Source organism: Anser anser (assembly GCF_964211835.1).
Source record: "Anser anser genome assembly, chromosome: 1".
Lineage (NCBI taxonomy): Eukaryota > Metazoa > Chordata > Aves > Anseriformes > Anatidae > Anser > Anser anser.
This window is the reverse complement of record NC_139720.1, coordinates 44,279,888-44,300,275: the sequence shown is the minus strand read 5'-3', so window position 1 is coordinate 44,300,275 and position 20,388 is coordinate 44,279,888. Positions and strand designations below refer to the sequence as shown.

At 37.1% G+C, this 20,388-nt stretch overlaps 1 protein-coding gene across 3 annotated transcripts in view; it reads left to right on the top strand.

The window, feature by feature from the left end:
• IFT56 (intraflagellar transport 56) overlaps positions 1-17,001 on the top strand; it is a 51,329-nt gene extending 34,328 nt beyond the window's left edge. For all 3 annotated transcript variants that reach the window (XR_014586896.1, XM_083844560.1, XM_083844561.1), the window contains 5 exons: positions 5,610-5,693; positions 7,814-7,883; positions 10,451-10,557; positions 14,254-14,387; positions 15,719-17,001. Coding sequence is in view for 2 of the 3 variants with exons in the window: in XM_083844560.1 (XP_083700686.1) it covers positions 5,610-5,693; positions 7,814-7,883; positions 10,451-10,557; positions 14,254-14,387; positions 15,719-15,830 (507 nt within the window). In the remaining variant the exon portion in view is untranslated. The remainder of the gene's footprint in view (positions 1-5,609; positions 5,694-7,813; positions 7,884-10,450; positions 10,558-14,253; positions 14,388-15,718) is intronic.
• Positions 17,002-20,388: the final 3,387 nt, after the last annotated feature.

Here is a 20,388-nt window from a genome sequence, read left to right as displayed (position 1 = left end):
TGGGTGAAGAATGACGAAGGTGTAATGTTTTTAAACTTTGTTTGGGAAGAGACCATGAAAAAATCCCAAATGGTTGTAGCCACTGGAATGGTTCCACTATGGTGGAATGAAGAGATAGATACCCTTCACTCCAAACTGGAGTATGTGTGTGTGTAATTGGAGAACAGGAGTACTAGAAACTAGCAATGAGATATGTTTTGCCTAACTTAAGCCATCTAAAAGTCAGACTTAAAACTGATCATCTGGTCCCAGTCTATAGTCGGTGTGGACAGATGTTAATTTCCAGACGAGAATTCATCCTGTGTATATCTTACACTTATCTTAAATGGAATGAGTCACTCCACAGAAATGCCCAGCTCTTTCCATTTGCTTCAAGAAGTTCTTAAACAACTAGCTCTAACCTGAAAAGGCTGAAGTTATATGAGATTAATCACCACCTCCAAGGTATACGGGAAAGCTAAGAAATCAGAGAGAATAGTAGCATCTCGGGAGGCAAATGGAGTCATCATTAATACTGGAAAATAAGGCATAGTTAGTGCTTGTAAAGGGAAAAGCCAGAAGTGAACAAGACACTAAACAGAAATTAAGAGGATTAAAGTGGGCAATAGGTTGATCAGAGCATAGGACACAGTCATGAGATAAGAGAAGTGCAACAGGGAGGGGATTAGGTGAGACAATTTGTGAGGGTATAAAGGAAAATGTTGTAGGAAGAGTTTGAAAGAAAATTTGAAAGGAAAAGGAAGAACACAGGATACTCAGTGTTACTTCATAATATGTTAGTAAGATTCCATGCAGATATATATATATCAGATTTATATCAGAAATACAGATTTGATGTTTAAAACCTGCTGGAAGGGAGGCAGAAATAGTGATGGGTACAGGTATACAAACTTTCATTCGTGCTATATTTATCAACTAGAAGAAGTATTTATTCTTTGTTAGATTTGAGAGAAAATATTTTATTAAGTGTACATAATATCCATCTGTGCAACATAATAAGGTTGCAGTTCTGTGGAAACAGTCAATAAGGCTATATCAGAATGTGCCTGCATTGTGGAGCCAAATTATGGTGACAGATGATCTTACTTCTGGCACTTCAAATTTGTTAGTGTTTTCTTATGGAGCTTTTATGTTCTTTTAATTTTAGCATTAGGTGTTATCACTGTACTAGGAAACAGCTTATTGTATTTTACTGTTTTGCTGGTCTTTTGCTAGTGGTGACTGATTTCAGAAATTGGTAGAGAAGGTCTTAAGCTTGATGATGTTCAGTGATTTTGGAGATCGACAGGAAATCATGGCTGACAATACAGATAGAAGCAATGCTGGTAGATAGGTAAGAAGAAAAATGGGGGAAGTTCTGTGTGGTTGTTGAGCTGGAAGTGTTCAAGCAAAATGTGTTTTTAGTATAGCCGAATGGAAGGCTTAATTTCTTGGTTAGTACTGTGTGACTTCTCCAGCAGAGTCAGGGATTGAGATCTAGATACTCAGACACGTGTAGAACAACCATCTTTTAGGCCTGGATAGAATTGGAGCCAAGAGTTGGACTCAGTGATCCTTGTGGGTCCATTCCAACATGGGATAGTGAGGGAAAGGGCTATTTGACTGCTTGGTCTTTCGTTTCGGGGTTTTTGTTTGTTTGTTTTTGTTTTAAGTTAGCTGTTTTGCTGCAGGTATGTATCATTACAGCTGCACATTTATTACACATATATATGTGGATCTCTGCTTGCAAACTGAACTCCTCCACTCATAACAGCAGTTTGCCAAAATAAATCATGAAAAAAGAATAATGTACAATAAATGTCTGTTTATATTCCACATACAGGAAAGCAATGTTGTATATGCCCCTTTTTTCCTTACTCAAAGATGCATTTCTGTTATGGAAATTGTCCAAGAGGGTGGGATGTACTGTTAGGGGGCTCTTTCATAGGCCACCTTTTAGAAAGCCACAGTCATGCAGGTTTGTATGATCTGCATTTCCCATATCTTTGATCTGCTATCCAGGTTAATTCAGTGTTACATATTTTCCAGGATAATGTAACGGAGTTTGAAGTATTTACAGAAGGAAGTAACTAGGGAAGAAACCAAGAGCAAAACTTAAATGCAGCTAAGATGTTTAAAATAAAGACAATTTAAGAAACATCGGCTGTATATATGTATGTATGTAAGCATACACATACATATATGTTTATTGAAGCTAACAGTGATTGTCAGATTTGGGAGCGTCAGCGTGCTAACATATTGTGTAAACTTGATTTCAGAAATTTGCTTGACTGCACATTGCTTACTACAGCATGGTGCCAGCTGCAAATTATAAGCACTGTGTTTAGATCAACCAGGTGATGCCATTCAGTAATACTTTGATCTTTGCATACAGCAGGTCAACCTAATGGCCGCTTGATTTCTGGGACTTGTTTTACACTAGAGAGATTTTGTGTGTTAATGACTGTAGTCCTTTGCTTCTACGATATGTAACACTCAAATTCTGCATATATACATGTCTTCAGCACTCAACTGTTTTGACCCATTTTTAGGCAAAGTTGTTTTTTTTTTTAACCATTCCCTTAGTTTTTACAGCTGTAGTGTGAATGCATTTATAAGGATGAAACAAAATACTAAGCTAAGTAAAGTAAGTTCAATATAAAAATGATTGATGCATTTCATTCCACGGTGGTTTACTTTTATTTGAAATACTGGACACTCCTTCCTGCAATACAAAAAGAAAGGTGATTCAGAAAATTATCAGAAATTGAAATATTGTCTTAAGAGATTCGGAAGATAAATATTATTTTCTATAGAGAAAGTAAGAAAATAAAATGATACAAAATGAGGATTAGAATAAATGAGAGATTTGAAACCTCCATTTGTATTACGAGAGACTGAAAACAAGATATGGCTTGCTGGAATTGCAGTAAATTCACAACATCTTTCCTAAGAAAATGAATTTTGTCCCTCAGAACACAGTTGGTTTATGAAACTCATTGTCATATTTCATCTCCAAGGTTGCAAGTTCGGAAGGTTTTATAGATTGTATCTAGCAAGCTGCAAAATGATCAAGCTTAAGTAAAATATGTATTTCTTAATTTTGTGAAGGGGGTTATAAATATTGGTACTTTGAGACATAATGCAGTTGATAAAGAGCAAGGACTAGGGACAAACATTTTCTGCCTACTAGTGCTTTTCCTTTTGAGGTAGTTGATCCTCATCATTTTCTAGCTAAGAGTAGCCACTAGTCAAATTTAGCTAGGTCACTCCTGCTCTTCACGTCACAGGGATGCAAGTCGTTCTTCCTGTACTATTTTAAAGGCAAGGTTCAGGTGACTTTACAGTAACCTTTGTTTCATTGACAGAAACCAACTTCAGTAGAATCTCTGCAGCTCTTTAAGTAGAGCTGTGCACTCTGTGAAGATAGTTGTATGATACTCTCTTAGAAAACACCACCTTCATCCATGATTGATTAAAACTGTTGTAGGCATGAGAACATCTCAAAGGACACCTTATTATAAATGTATTGCCAGCTGCCCTGAGGGTGACATTATAACACTGAGGATCATCTGAGAAGACAAGCTAATTCAAGCTCAGCTGAGGTCTGGCCACAACGAATGCTTCATTGTTCAACTGGGTATCTGAGTGACTCATTGAAATGGATGTCACTCAGAGCACAGTTTTATGGAAAGATTGAAGACCAGTAAAAAGACCACAAAAGGGTGAAGTCCAGGAATATAATTTGTCAAGAAAAAAAAAAAAAAAGAGACAAAACATCTAGCTGTCCTGAATGTGTTTTACTAGGAGCAACACGGGTTCATTTCTACCACTCTTGTTTTTGCAGCAGTTCTGGTCTCTGGCACTAATACAGCCAGGATAGAATGACAGTTTTGAGTTTGGTTGCTGACAGAGCTTCTTTTCAGTTTTAATTCAAAAATACAATGAGGGGTATTTGAACAGAAGGAACTATTCATGCAGTAAGACTAGCATCTTGCTTACCAGCTTTGCTTAACCTGAGACTTGTGCTGATTCATACAAAACTATCATTGAGGAAGAATACAGTAAAGTGTTGTAATTCTCACATGGTGAAACCAGTTAACTCACCCTAAGGGTACTGAAATGTTTTCACAAACGGAGCTGGAGATTTCCCCCAACTAGTTCATCCTCATGCTTTCACACAGCTTGCTGTATTTGCCAGCTCTTTTGTACCTCCACATAGACTATTTAGGTGAAACCTAGACATTTGGCAAATGTTGGCAACCCCTCACCTCTCCTCTCAAGGCACTAGCTTGACTTAAATACGTGGGTGGACTGGGTCCATACCCTTTGCAACTGCCTGTGACAGGGAAGGGAGGAGGTTCCTCAGGTGTCTGTACGTAATGAAAGAAGATGAGAGGCCTGGCAAAGGATCTTGTCCCTTGCTTTCCATATCTTTTACACAGTCCCAACTGTGCTTTTTACCTTCTCCTCACTCTTAATGAGGGAAACAAAACAAAAGTTATCTAAAAACCGATCTTCCTAATACAAGTTCTCTTTCTCTTAGTGTTTTTCTTTATATAACACAAATACTTTTCCACACACCTTGCTGTTATGTACCCAGGAAAGCTTTTCTTGCAGTAACTATGGACAGTGAACAAACAGTCTCGCTTTTTTTATGGGTTCTTCCATAAACCCTGCACCTCTGCTGCCGGGCAGGGAGCCTCAGTCCTGTCACACTTCTTGTTGTGGTATCACATTCTAGTTTAACCTATACTAGGTCTATCAGTGCAGTAGTGTGGTGACAGTGGTGAATGTGGAACGTGCTTGGCTGACTTTGAGTTGTCTGAGTTGTACTTTAATGTGGACATCTGACCATGATCAAAAATATAAGCTATTTGGGTCAAACCCAAACATCAGGCTAATCGGCATCTAAAGCTTTATTTCCTACTTCGGCCCGTGCTGTGTTTCAGAAGATATTCAGCCAGATCAGCCTGATCTATCATTAACCAGGTGTGCCCTGTGTAATATTATGAGAGAGAAAAACCTAGTGTTGCACTAAGAGAAGGGTGCCTGTAAGCAAGACTTCAGCTTAAGGAAGCCCTATTACAAGGTGTGTTCCCGTACTGCAGCTCCACCTCCATCCAGTGCATGTGTCACATAACCAGATCCACAGGATCTCTTGTTGAACTTTGAGAAGTCTTGGAGAAGCAAACTGTTCGTCTCCTTAAGCCATTAGAGACTCAGCTGCCTATTTACCACCCTAGTGGTGAAGTAAGTGTTTGCGAGGTGAAAGAGACCATGGCAGCACAGCATGTCTTCACATGCACAGAGTGAAAATTACACCCATAAAAGCCACCACTGCAATTTAGAGCTTGGAGCGTTCTCCAGATCTCTCATGGTTAACACTGTGGAATGTTCCAGCTGTGTTTGTAGTCACGAATGTAGGATGGAAAGGCAGTCCATAATTTTCTACCCACTGTTTATAAATGTTGTATGTTCATAATGTGGGTTTTTCTTTTTCCTTCCTGTTGTCTCGATTGTTGTTGACTCAGATTTGGGGGGGGGGGGGGACGGTGTTATTTTTAATGTTATTATACCATTGGAGGTTGGATTTTATTTTTTTTTCCTTCTGTGCGGCTTTTTTCCAGAGTTATTTCTACAATGATGACACTTTTAACTTCAACTACGCCCAAGCCAAAGCTGCCATGGGCAATTTTAGTGAAGCTGAAGAGGTATGTATTTACTTTCTTTAAAAAGCAACAATGGAAATGTTTCCCGCATACTCCCCTATTTCCTTCCTTTTCTCTCTCTCTACATCTTCATGTTGGTTGAAAATAAGCAGGTTCTGTGGGACGTTCCTAGAGGAACTGAAACTCACAGTGAACACTGTTTAGAAAAGATTATCTAGCTAATCTTGTAATATGAGGTATATGGGGAGTCATGCCGCTTGTGGTGCGTCACAAGAGTGCTTTGCAGCTCAGTCTAATTGATCAAAGAGTGCATTCTTAATCAGATTTCCTATGCTTTGTCTAGGATCTCAGGCAGTCCTATTGTTCAGATTGACTAAAGTATGGTGAATAAAAGACACTTAATAGTTAAGAGCTGCTAGGTATCCCTAGAAATTTATGTTAAAAAAAAAACAACCCACACACCACCACCACCACAACAACAAAAACCCCACATTTACTTCCTTTGGGAGATGTGGGAGGAGAAGAGGAAGTGCTCACTATCTTATTCAGCAGCATCCAGATGCAGCTGGAAGAGATTAACTTCTACACACGGCATTTTTTGTGTCTATGTGCAGTAGAAACTTAATTACAACTAAAATACGCAGAAGCAAATTGCTATTATGAAGATGGAAGCAACATTTTCCACAAGGCTATCAGAAGACAGACCATAAAAAATACATGTAGTCTGAAGTGAATCATATAGATTTTTTTTCCCCAGTTTTTCCTATTTTTTTTTATTTATTTTTTTTTAACTCTTTGGGTCCCTGGACAACTTCTCCTTCCCCCCATTTTTTTTTTCCAACACACACACCCTTAATTTCTGTGACCTGAAGTTGCATCTCTCTTTAAGAAAAATATCCCAGGCTATCAGGCAAAATGGATATATATTTCAATTCACCTAGTTTGTTTTAGGTAGCTCAATGAAAATGCAGGTGAGTATCTTTTGAAACTATGATAGCAGACTATGCTAAAACCTGAGACTTCATAAAAATGATAATGCTGTAAGACAACTTCAGCTGCAGCCAAGCAACAAAGACACACAAAGCTGTAAACTGCTGTTAATCCACATTTGTCCTGCTTTTCTTCTTACAAATAATTTTGTACAAACTTACATTATGTAGCTGATGTATTTCAATAACTGAATTATGTAATTAAATTGATTAGTGTGTCCTAGCATCTGATCTCTGACTGTGATGACACTTTCATATAAAGATTACCCCTTCCCCATCATCTCAAACTTGTAAATTAAATCTACATATAGCACTTTATATACATAACTCCTTAAACAGTTTACCTCCCTGGCATAATAAAATAAAACCTATAGCAAATTGCTATTCACAGTGATAATACTTTTTACTTTTTTTTATTAGTGTGTTAGCAGTGTTTAATCAATAAAATGTCAGTAATTTGTGGAACTCACTGTTCCAGTACATACATCAGGAATACATAAAGGTATTTTGAATTTTTTGCCAGAAGCATCCTAGTATAGTTACAATGAGGCATAAGTAGCTTTTTTCTGCATATAAAGCCAGAGTACGCTTTAAAATATCTAGCTTCCCACACACACACACCACATCCCTTTCAGTGTAGAATGTAACTGTGTTTGTACAGTAAGTTACAAAAGACTAATGTTTAGCCTCAGAACCTTACTGAAACAGAAGGGCTAAGAAATGGCTTATTGCTCACCTAAAATGATCTCTGACATGTATAAGGAGGAAAGGCTCTTATATATACATAGTGAAACTTCTGGTATTTCAGGATGATGCTAATTAAATTGCTTGCTAAACAAACATGTTCCAAATAGCTTTTCCCACAGTGTTCCTTTGTGCTGTTTGTGTTGCATGGCCGCCCACTGGCACTTGTTCAGAGCAGGCCGCACCCTCTGCACGGCTTGGCATTTTGAAGCTGCAGAAGTCCCTTGATAAGCATTGCGGTGTTTGAGACCTCCACTTACCCTACATAGCAATATGCCCCTGCACTACACTTCCATACCTGACCTCTTCTCATGAAGCAGTTTTTTGTGTGGCTTACGCCTTACCTGCACGTTGAAACGAGGCAGGTCTGCCTTCTGTTTGTTTAAAAGTACATGCAAATATAATCTTTTATTTTCCTTCTTCCTGCAGGTGTTCCTTTTGATCCAGAGTGAGAAGATAAAGAATGATTTTGTTTACCTTAGCTGGCTAGCTCGCTGCTGTGAGTCACTTTACTCTCAATATTGCAGAATACAGATCCTCCTCTATTGCATCAGTCTTGGCAATCCACTCTCCTAATTGAATTTAATGTTGTAGGTGGATTCAGAACTACGAAAGTGAAAAGCTGATTGCACTAGTTACAGTGTGGGTGGTTATTGCACCTTTCAAACGTCTGGCTTCACTAAGCAATTACTGCTTCAGTGCAGTGCTGTTACAGTTCTGTCAATGCAGCTTTGTCCTAACCAATGAACCTTTTTCTTCTCAATTGTCTACTCAATTGTATGAGTGAAGATTTTGTGTCTTGAAAGACTGGATTACAAATCTAAAATGTTCAGAGTAAAACACCAAATAGAAGGAGCAATGCTGGGTCAGGCCCAAGGGTCTGTCTGATTCCCAGAGTGGTCAGTGTCAGATGCCTAAGGAAAAGAAGCACTAGGCAAGCATATGTGGTATTTTTCATCGTACTGTGTTATACTTCGCATTGTCCAAACTCCAGTGCCCAAGGAATTTCCTTTATAATTTTCAGCATGTTTTTTTCTTCCATAAACTTGTCTGCTCCTCCCTTGACCAAAGTAAATTTTTGATATACTTAATGCTCTATAGCAATTTTTATTCAGTATTTCTGAACCAGTTTTTAAAGCATTGCAGAGTACACCTCAGTACAGATACATCTACAGCATCACATGCAAAATAGCATGGAGGCAGGCTTTTTCTAATGACTCTAGCCTGAGACTTCCTAGGCTTTGTTTTCCTTACAGCATCTCAATACAAAAATGTTCTCTTATCATAAACAATTTTGAGTAGTTATGCTTGGAATGTAAATATGTACATTTCAAGGCATTATGCCATATTGCAGATGTGGTTAACATCTCTAATGTGGTCTTCCCAGACAGGCACATAACACTTACAGACGCCTACCTATGATTCTATTTTAGGACATGCCAGTTTGTTTGTTTGTTTCATTAAAAATCATTTCATCATTTCATTTCTGGTTATATTTAATGTTTTATATTTGACTTTTTTATAGGAGTACTCCCATTGCAAAGGGAATTGATGCTTGTTCAGTAGACGGTGTTCATCCTTTTTGATTTTGTGCTATAGTAGTTCTTTGACATACATCTGGGAGTGCAGAACTCTTTGAAGGTGCTAACTTTTTTATAAAAGAGGTAGAATTAATACCATAGTATCAATTAAAAATTTTGTACCAATTTCATAAGAGTTGCTATTTATTCTCAGGTGTGCCTTTCACCATTCTGAATTCCTACTGAAGTTTCAGTAGGGATGCTGTATTCTTATCTGTCTTAAGATTTTGATTTTTCATTCCAAACAGCTGCTAGAATTCTTTGCAGAAGCAACTTTCATTGATGAGTATAGTGATCTTTTAGTGTCGAGTATGTAAATTACTATTAGATCCTTCTGGATAAAGCTGCAATGGAAATTACAAAGCGTTATAATACATTCATGTCAGAGTATGATTAGGCATTGAGTCATAAACAGTTCACTCCTGAAATATTTCCGAAGGGCAAAAAGCACCAGAGATGCATCTTAGACAATATTTTTTGTTTAATCCTGTTGTACTACTTGTATCAAATTCTTCCTTAAGAGAAGGTATAAAGCCATTGAATTACCACGGTAGTCCATTTCTCTAGATAGATGGGTTTGTATATAGAAATGAAGACCTGGCTGTTTTTTGTTGTGAATGTTATCCAGAGCTGATGAAAGAAAAATCTAATCTGATGTCTTGCAGCTTCCTAAATGAGAAGTGCCTATAAATACTGTGATTTTATGTTACGTGTTTATTATTAATGATTGCCGCCTATTCTTCAGAAAATCAATTTTTAGAATTATTTATATTCAGATGTTCTAGTAGAATTTCTGCTAGCTGAGATAGAAGATTCAGATTCTTTTATTTCTCATTGTGTATTAACAGTGATGTTTAAAGGCCACTGAAAATTTCCAGTCAAAAAAGGAAATTTAAAACTAGCACAAAATCTCAGGAATTTGGACACGTTTTTCTAGCAGATGCATAATGACACATTTTGTTACGCTTGTAGGCCGTACAGGCATTTTTTTCCACCACTCCTTTGGTTTGCTATAAATCATGGGAACTGAATGTTTAGATTGGAGTGGGCACCAATTATTAAAAACCTTATTTCAGTGCCAATTAAAATCTTTCTGTGTTTAAGAACACAATCGTAAATCTCACCATCTAAATAGATTGCTCCAGTTCATTGTCCTGCTTGAAATACCTTCTCTAACGCTTTCCACTCTGTTCCTTATTCACATATTAAATCATGCGATTTGTGCTTATTGCTGTATCTTTGAAATATGAAGTGAGATGTAAACTCCATAATTATTCTTCTTGACATTGGTGTTCTCTGATGAATTGCTGCTGTTATCACTAGAAAGGCACAAGATAAGGATGAGTTTCCCTTCCCAACCTCATGCACAGGGTGAGGCATGCATTTACATTGAGCAAAGAGATTCAGAAACATTTATTCCATCTTCCATTGAGTATTGTATGTGGCATATTCTTTTCATGATCCCAGCTTTTTGTTGTTATTGCAGATATTATGAATAAGAAACCACAGTTGGCCTGGAAGCTCTATCTGAAGATGGAGACCTCAGGGGAGTCCTTTAACCTTTTGCAGCTCATTGCAAATGATTGCTACAAAGTGAGTCTTCTCTTTAATAATTAAAAAAAAAAAGAAAAAGAAAAAAGTTGGACCAGATGATTTCTTATGTCCCTTCCAACCAGGGCTTTTCCATGATTCTGTGATTTAGAGCTTGGTGTACATCATGTTAATTCCCTGATGGCATTAACGGCCATTTTTTTATACTTCACATCTTTGTCATCACTATTGAAGTTCCACTTGTTGTGCACTTGAAGTTGCACAACAGGAGCATGGTTATTAATGCAGGTAAGTTGGCAAACATTTTAACCTACAGGCCTTCTTGATAGGCAGCCCACTGATTAAAATATTGGCAAATTACTGCATGCTTGAGCTATTGATAACAAGAACAACAGTTTAGTTTACAACTCACGATTCATTGTTGATAGACAAGAAACTTAAAAAAAAAATCTAGCATAGATTCAGAGAGGCACCTCATGCTGCATTGTTTTCTGGGACAGTGATATTTTTCCTTAAAGCTTGTAATGACAATTGGATATTCTTTTTTGTTAATGATATGGAAATGGAAAGAGATTTCCCACAACCAGTATTCTGTCTGTCCAAGTGGGGCAAAGAGACACGGTGTATGCATGTAGTCATTAGGAATTAAACTACTCAGTAAAAATGGTGGTTTACCTGTCTGGATCCATGCTAACATATTACAGTTCTTTTGAACTGTTCTTAGAGGGGACTTGAAAGGGATGAGGTTAGACTAAGCAATCTAACATTTTTAAAAATGAAGATAAACAAGCCAATGTCCACTTTAGCAGGAATGCTTTGAACATTTTAGAACAAGATAAAATATATGCTACCTCACTTGTACTAAGCTTCTAGTTCCAATGCTCCATGCTAATATACTGCTGGCCCACCTCCAAATTCTACTTTATACAAAGCTATGTTATTAAGTGAAGAGATCTTGGGAAGCTGAATGCAATTCTGCCTCAACTCCTAGCATCTAATTCTTCAGATTGTGCCTATACACATTGAGATTTAGCTCAGATTCAACTTCGATGCTGTTCTGCAAAGCATGTAAAAGAAGACGTGTAAGCTTTATCCATAGGATGGATATAGAGACATATAAAGACCAACAGGTTTGAGAGGAGTCTAAATGTAGGAGGAAGAAAAATTGATTGCCCTATACAAAGAGCACTGCTGTGCAAGGTGTCAGTAGACAATAACAGGATGCTCTATCAGGCATCTTCTCTACCATCTACCAGGAAGATTGCACTGTTTTGGGACCTAGAGAAGTAGCAGCTCAGTGACAGGAGAAAAGGATGGTTTTTGGAAAAATCATCGGGGTGAGACACAGATCATCCATATTTCAGAATGTAATCGCCAGAGCTGGTTGTATCAGAAGGTGGACTGAAGTTATTTGGGGAGCAGCCATTTTATATTTAATTTTAATTAAATATAGAATGTAAAGACAGATTGTAATTTTGTGATTGTGAAAATAGAATAGTTCATTGCTTTAAGAAGGCAGATGTGAGGAGCAGAACACAGATAATAGGTATAAACTTCATGGAACTGCTTCAGTGAAGACTCCTAATTTAAGTGAATACACAAGAACTAGCAGCTATTAGGATAGGCTTATTAGAGATACATTAACAAAACTTGCCATCATATAGGAAAGATAGTAAACTTGAGTCCTATTGAAAACCTCCCAATGATTCTCAGTTCAGCTAAGCTCTCCAAAGAGCAACAATACCTGCATACTAAAGCACACAACTGTAAATCAGAAAATCTACCTTATGATTTCAAAAGCATTCTTCTAAAACGGAGGGGATTATTTCAAGTGTTCCATCCACCATCCCAGACTAAAAGTCTTTCTGCTTAAGCAAGTGGCTATTCACTCTGTTATTTCCCCTGGCTGCAATTTGTGAAAGAGAGTTGACAGTCAGAGCTTATGTAAAATCTATCTCTAGGCAATTTTAAGTCACATTTATATCAGCTGATCACTGCCTAAATTCTTCTCAAAATTATATTGTACACTATAGGAGAAGCAGCTCCACACTTCGGATTTATCTAGAGCTTTTAAAAAATGCACTGGCAGGACTAAATTTTTCTGGCTATTTATGTCTACATATGGCCATAGATGACCAAGAAATTTCATTTCAAAGGCTATCAAAGTATGTATAATTAATGCAGCGTTAGAACTTGTCTTTCTACACTACCAGCTGTTTCTACCTTTCCCATGAAATGGCAACATCTGAATTGCTTGAGTCTATGTAGCATTCTGTAGTTGTTTCTGAAATACATTGTATTGGAGGGCTGCAGACAGCACCATAGCTGTAACTTAAGGTAATCATGCTAGGCTTCATTCAACAAAATGCTGACTGAGTGTTAATGGAGCAAAGCTAACAGCTATCAGAGAGTAGGTGTAGCTGGATGTGCCATTGCTGTCTATTCTGATAGAAGTTGTTTGATGAGGAAGCTGGCATGCAGGACTTCTGGCCAATTCCTTGCTTCTTTTACATGAAATAGGCCATCCTATCCATATAGGGAGCAGTACGTGATTTAAGGTGAAGCAATTCCTGCTTTTATGTGAGATAGAAAGAGGACATTAAATTGGTATCTGCTTAATGGACCTAAATCAGATGCCAGTTTGGAGAGATCAGTATTTCAGTATTTTCTTTTTAGCTGAGATGTCTGTTTATACTGACCACCTTTATTCCCATTCAGTTAAGCTACCTGTGGTTAACGTCACCATGTATGTGAAGAAAATGGAATTATTCTGTAGTACCTATGCTTCTCCGAGTAAAGTGTCCAAATATAACTCCCACAGCCTATCCTTTCTTCTTGTCAGATGCAGGCTTCCAGCTACCAAAGAATAGGAGGTTGTGTGCAGTCTACCTTCTGTGTGCTCTTCTGGAAAGATGCTAGACACAAACAACATTGCTACTTGGGCTTGCCCAACTGAAGAAAATTCACAGTCATAGATAAGGTCCACATGAGTTATAATGACTTCAAAAGCCACAGTTACTGCAGTCACTCCTTTCCTACTGACTATTATCAACCAACTTGTTTCTTGGTCCCATTTACAAGTAGAGAACCTAAGGCAGAAAAAAATAGGGTACACAGTCAATTTTTCTATGCTTAGGAAAATTTCAGGTAATAGAGTCACTGAATCATAATTTGTACCATACTGTAAGTACACTGAGATATAAAATTTAGCTCTGAGTTAAACCCAAAAGACATCCAAATACACCTTTGTGACCAACTCTAGATGAGGAAAACTGGTTCAGTTTAAAAATGTTTGGACTAGTTTGAGTTGATATTGTATCAAGGACTTTGGTTGGTATGACTACATGGAGCAACTCATACTTTAGAAGTTTATGCTGTTGGGGAGGAGAAAAAAAGAAGTAAAGGTAGGAAAGATGTTCTGCTAGCTTTTGTTAAATGTGTATGATCAAAACAAAAACAGTGCTGATCATAACCAATTAATAGAAGTTCACAATGCAATTTGTCTATAATACCTTCAAAGACATGTAGCAATGATATCATAATACTACCTTTTTCCCTACATAGAACTGAAACGTGCTTGTTCTGTGTCACTTGCTGCCAGTGGAAAAACATGAAAATAAATGCACATTGCTTCTATGACTTAATGCTGATTTCAGAAAACTAAACTCAGAATTTTTCATCCCCTTCTGAAAGATAGTCATAGAGTCAGGAATACATAATATTTCTCTTCCTATGCAGATGCGTCAGTTTTACTATGCAGCCAAAGCATTTGATGTTCTGGAGAGACTGGACAGTAATCCTGAATACTGGGAAGGCAAGAGAGGTGCTTGTGTTGGTGTCTTTCAGATGATCTTAGCTGGCCGAGAAGCGAAGTGAGTATTCTATGTTGTATCTGAATTTATTTTACAATTTTCCTATTTCCAGTTAGCTGTAAACTAGAATCTTAGCTTTGAGAGTCAGTATTGTCACCTAGTTCTTTACTGACCTGTTGGTGAACAGAAACTCTGACCAGTGGTTCCTTATGCAGTATTCAATTTGAAATGTATCTTCCATGTCAACACTTATAGAATATGTGGTAGAGAGTATCTTACCAGTGAACGCTATGAATTGTAGGCAACCAAAATATATCGGTCATGCTACTAGGAAGAGCTAAGTTATAAATGCAGTATGTTTGTATCCTGAGGGAAAAGACCTCATTTCATGTTGAGGGCCTAAGAATGGAAAACTGTCCCATGACATTTTAAGGTTCATAGAACAGAAATAAGGAAGTGTTTTCTCAGCACTTGAGAAAGGACATGGTTTCTCTAAATAATGAGTAGGTGAGAGACTGCTAAAATTTGCTTTCTGAAAACTCTGTGTCAGTCAGAGATATGTATTGATGAAAGCTTAAAGGAAATGATGTCTTACTGATAATTTTGGTTTTGGCTCATTTCATTGAGTGGGAGAATGCGAGAGAGTAGTGAGGTTGTATTTAAGAACTGTTCCCTCGTGAATATTCTGCTGTGATGCCAGATGGCCGTTCTCCCCTGACCAAAGCTGCTATTTCGTACATGACTGGAAGGTGTGTATCTTGGCTTCTGTACGTTCCTTGTATTCCCTTCTCTGCTGGAATAATCTCATTAACTACAACACCCTTCAAGTGTCCTTTTGGCAAGTACTGCAGTAGAAGCAGTAAAATGTACATAGCTTGCCTGTTTTACATTATGCATGCAAGTTCTTGCTGTAAAGTAGCTAACAAACTGCAGGTTCATATTGGTTTATCCTATTGGTAATGTTTGTTTCCATGCTACTTATTTATTTGTAAGGTTTAAGGTGCTTTGGCACCATTAAACTAGGTGTTGCCCTGCTGCAGACTAGCAAGTAGCGTAACAGAAAAATAATATTTTGTTTTGTTCTGGGGAACTCTTTTGCAAGAGTAAGGATTTACATATAAATGCATACATAGACACATGCACAATTCCAAACTAAGTAGTTACATTTTGCTGATTTTTACTTTTAACTTCTCTCCCTGTTCCAGTGCATATAAGACCTTTTTCCCCCTTGGATCTAAACTATTGTGCATTTTTACTTATTCGTGCTCCGCAGATGAATGGACCTCTCTGTCTAGGAACCATGTTTTGCAAAATAGTTTGGATGTGGGTGCTTGTTTATTGTATCAGTTGGTTCTCACACGCATTTAAATCTTTGCTTTTCACATTTTTAGAGAGACTCTACGTGAAGTACTGCACCTTCTGAGAAGCACCGGCAATTCTCAAGTAGAATACATTATTCGCATTATGAAAAAGTGGGCCAAGGAGAACCGAGTCCCTGTCTAAGCCAGTGTCATAAAATGAACCGTGTCGATTACTGTTTTGTTTGTGGCTGTAAGATGTGAGTCTTGGTTTCTCCTTTGCATTCTGGGTATTTCCTTCTTTGCAGGACTTTAGGACATCAAGCAGGTTAACGCAGCTGAGTAATGGTGCAGTTCAGTGAGACTGCAAAACATTCAGCAAGTACTTTTTTTCATTGAAGTATGATTGGTACTTTTTCTGTTGTACCAATCTCTATTTCCTCATTCTAAGTTTCTCAGGTTTTTTTAGTAGTCATTCCAACAGTCCACAAATCAAAGTGTTATATAGGTGTTCCCCAGATTTCTCTGCACAAGTTACTGGAGTGCTTTGTGGTTTTTGAAAAGTAAGTCTTCTGGCCTCTGGAGAAGAATAATTTGTTAAATGATTGAGACAAGTCTACTTCAGCAAGTGATGGAATGTGGCAAGTAGAAAGCATGATTGTGACAACCAAAATAGGATATCTGATAACACGTAAAGAATGAACATATATTACCTGCCTGGGGTAAAATACAAACCATATTTTGAGCACTGTCCTTTTCTGGATAAATCTCAACAACTAAAAACTTCTCTTTTATTTTTGTCTGTAAGGATTGTTTTCTCTCTTACTATTAATTCTGAAGATGCGGGTTAATCAATGCCAAATGCCAAGATTCAGAATGGCTTACTTGCTTTCTAGGTTAGTAACAAAGCATCTTTTTCAGGGCACGGAGGTTTGACTGACTGGATTGTTCCATCTTGCTTTGAGATTTGACTCAAAACTCAAAATCAACAGTCAAAACATTTATCCATGTTAATGTAATTCATGTGAGTAATCCATTTAGTTTCATAGTCTTATGGATAAAGGAACTGTTTAGAATCATTTTTTTCAGCTTTTACCACCCTAGTTACAAATATATTTATTATCCTTTTGGAGATAATTACTCTCATGTGCTCTAAGGAGAGCAGTTAGGAAACACACAATTCTAAATGAAGGCAACAGTTGTAACATAGAAATGTATTATATGGTTTGCAGTGAAAAACATTTGTATTTTTTTGTAAAAACAAAATTTGCAATTTGTAAATTTGTAAAATACTTCTGAAGTATTTTTGTATCAGGGGAGGAGTTTGAATACAGTAATCTCTGCTGTCTGTGCTTTAATTAAAGCTTTTAATTGAATCTGCAGTTGAATGTTGGTCTGTGTTGCTTCATGCTGAAGGAATTGAAATAGTATATTCATTTTGCTGTGGAGAAGGGTAAATCTATGACTGGTTGTTAAATGTTTGTTCAGTAATTATTCAAAGGCAAGCCAGTGGCCTTGGTTCTGATTTTAAGACGGTTTGAAGCTAAAAATAAGAAGACTGGGTGTATATGTTCCATATACACCTTTCTGCCATATAACATGTCAGTGTTTTTTACTATTTTAAGCAAAAAATGTGGGTATCATCATTCAGATATTTGGAAGCACACTGGTGGTTGTGGCTATTTGCATTTACGTAAAACCTAGAAAACTGATAAGCAACAATAATAAAGGCATTCAGCAGGGGTAGTGGCAACAATACACTGATTCAAAAGAGAAGGTGTGAAAGGAGCATTACATATTTTCACTGAAAGCAGTTATGAAACACATTTCTCTTGAAAAAGGCATTTTACTCTTCCCTCCCAGTTTAATTAACTTGGAAACAGATCAGGAATACTGCAAGTCTTGGTACAAAGCTTCAAAAAATCATGTTGGTGGCTTTGTAGCAGATGTTAAATGCTTCTAATTACTCCCTTTATTGAAGCTTAACCTGCAGGAGAGCTGCAGAGCAGCTCCAAATCCATTGCAGACCATTTTAAATGTTGGATGAATCTTCTGAAGTAAGTGTGATGGCATTACAGCACATGGCCATGGGGACTAACTTTAAATTCTTTGTCCATGACCAGTGAAGAAGTTTTTGAAAATGTCACCTTTGTTCACTATAGTCACAAAGTCATATTTAATACACTAAATAATGTGGTTTTTAGCACAGTGCATTTTATTGACTGATAATATTTGTAATTTAAGGCATAAAGAACCGCAGACTGCAGGGTTTTGTCTTGTGCAATGATGAAATAAAAGATACGTTACATATTGTCCTACTATTTAGAGTCCTGGAAATACAACAGATAGGTAAGTACTATTAAAATGCAGAAAAACGTCCTGATATATTGATGTTTATTTTACCTTTGAATTATGTTAAAATAATGTATTTCACTATTTAATCTGAAATAATATTCAAATAATAAAAATGTGATAGAAATTGCCTTAGCTGATGCAGAAAGGGAATAAAAAATTTCTAAAGCTTTTCGTCAGGTAGTTAGCAGAGCTTTATCCCTGGCCTTTTCCATATTTCCCCGTACTGTGGGAATTTAAGGAGTTGCAGTAATCTAAACAGGGAGGAAGATGTGGAGAAAAACTGTAACAACAGAAGGGACTTACATAGAACAAGCAGGCAGTGAAGAATGCATGTGCAGAGTCAGGGAAACTGTTAAGTTTATTGGGTCACTAATAAGTGAATATAAAATTGATAACAGCAGTATTTCAGGTAATGTAATGAAAGAGAGACTAAGGCAAAAAGAAATTGCTGCATAACTAGAATTACAAGGAAGAGTATGGAAAACACAGCTATTTATTTATACCCTGAATAAGTATGTAAAATCTGGAAAATAGTACACAGAGAGTGTACAGAAGGTACTGTGTTAGCAGTCATATCTAAACAGTGACAGCTAGAGAAAGACAAAACCAAAACACTGTGTAACTGCTTTTAGTTGGGCGCTGACCCGTTCCTGGTAAATAAGGATGATGACCTTAAGTTTGGTAATTGGTAATGTTTGTGCCAGTAATATCCATGTGAATTATACTCCAGGTATAGACATTTATCCTTTCTACTGCTGCAAGTGAGTTCCAGGATAAAATCCACTTTGGCCAGCATCTGAATTGATACAATATAGCCGCAACCCTCTTGGATTAATTCTGGAATCTATCATATAATTTCCAAGTGCAGCAGCAGCTGGATCCAAGCAGCTGTGGATCCAAGTAATGTACTAATCTGGAGGTGGCAAGATCATTGTGAAACAAAGGTAATCTCGTATTCCAACTTTGACCATGCACTCTAGCAGGCATTTAGGTCTATGTGGTGCCTTCAACTTGAAGATTTCTCATTGATTTTCATAAGAGAATTGTCTGAGGTTGAATAAGGAGCTTGGCCATTAGATAATAAGATGGAAAACAAACAGTTAAGTGTATAGTTGTTACATGTAGTTTCACTAGATGGGAGCTATACATACGATAAAGAAAACACCTGGTTTTTTGCTTTTTGGCTTACTCTTTAAACAAATATCTCCAGAAATAATTTCCAGTCACCCTTTTTTCACTTTCATTTCCAGACTTCCCACATTTCATTTATTCATATGATCCCTGATTAAGTAGATAACTACATGAAAGCATCACTGGTAACCATTAAAATCAAGCCTTCAGTGGACTACTAGATAATCTGGTCTGACCCTACCTATCGCAAGGTGGTAGATTTCATCTGCTAATCTTTGTATTGAATCCAATAACTTGGCTTTCCATAAAAATATTTGCCAGAAACGCTTAAAAGGTGGGTAATGAAAGATCCATTTGTTCAAATTCATAAATCACCTTTGCTCTTTTAAAAATTGTACCGTTAATTCTAAACTCATTTTATTTGGCCTCATTTTCTATTATTTTCTTCTTTTAGTGTTCATGTCTGCTATGTTAAATAGTCATTAAAGACTGGCATTCTTTTTTTTTTTCCTTTTTCCCTCTTGAGGTATAAAATGCGACCCCGTCAACTCTGTATTAAAAAGAACATCTCTTGTAAGGATATTTTCCAGCCTGGAAAACTGGCAATCAGTTTGTCAACAGATTTTTTTTTTTTTTTAATGTGGCTGTGTAGCACTGAGGGTAATTTATCACTGTATGTGACACTGGAATATGTTCCTCCATACTGCCGCTCACTAGTCTCCTACATGTGTACTCGAAGACTGTATTCACATTTTTTGCCATATTATCACAGAGGGAGCTCACATTAAATTGCTTCTCAACTGTGACATGACATCTAGGGTTTTTCCAGAACTATTATTTTCCAGGATACATTCTACCCTTCTGAAGAATCAGCCTACCTTTAGCTCTATGAAAAATGTATTTTGTTTGAATGGTATCAGTTTTCCAGCTTATGCACATCACTGAGTGCAACTATTTTAGCCTCATTCATTACTAATCTGCTTCTCTGCAACATAGTATTAGTGCTGTTTTACATTTATATCTGAATGATCAAGGCATATGCTGAATCATCAATTCTTCCAGGACCCTACTAAGGTAAACCCCCAAAACGTTCTGTTAATGACTGACAGCTACTTTTCACCATTTGTCATTCTACACTCATTTAATGTGTGCCTCACTAATGCTGTTAAGCTACTCTTTTAAATCAGTAATACGACATTAGAAATGTACGTATTGCATTTGTATAACTGCTGCACAGCTAAACTTGTAGAAGAGCCATGTCATCAGAGTTAAGTATA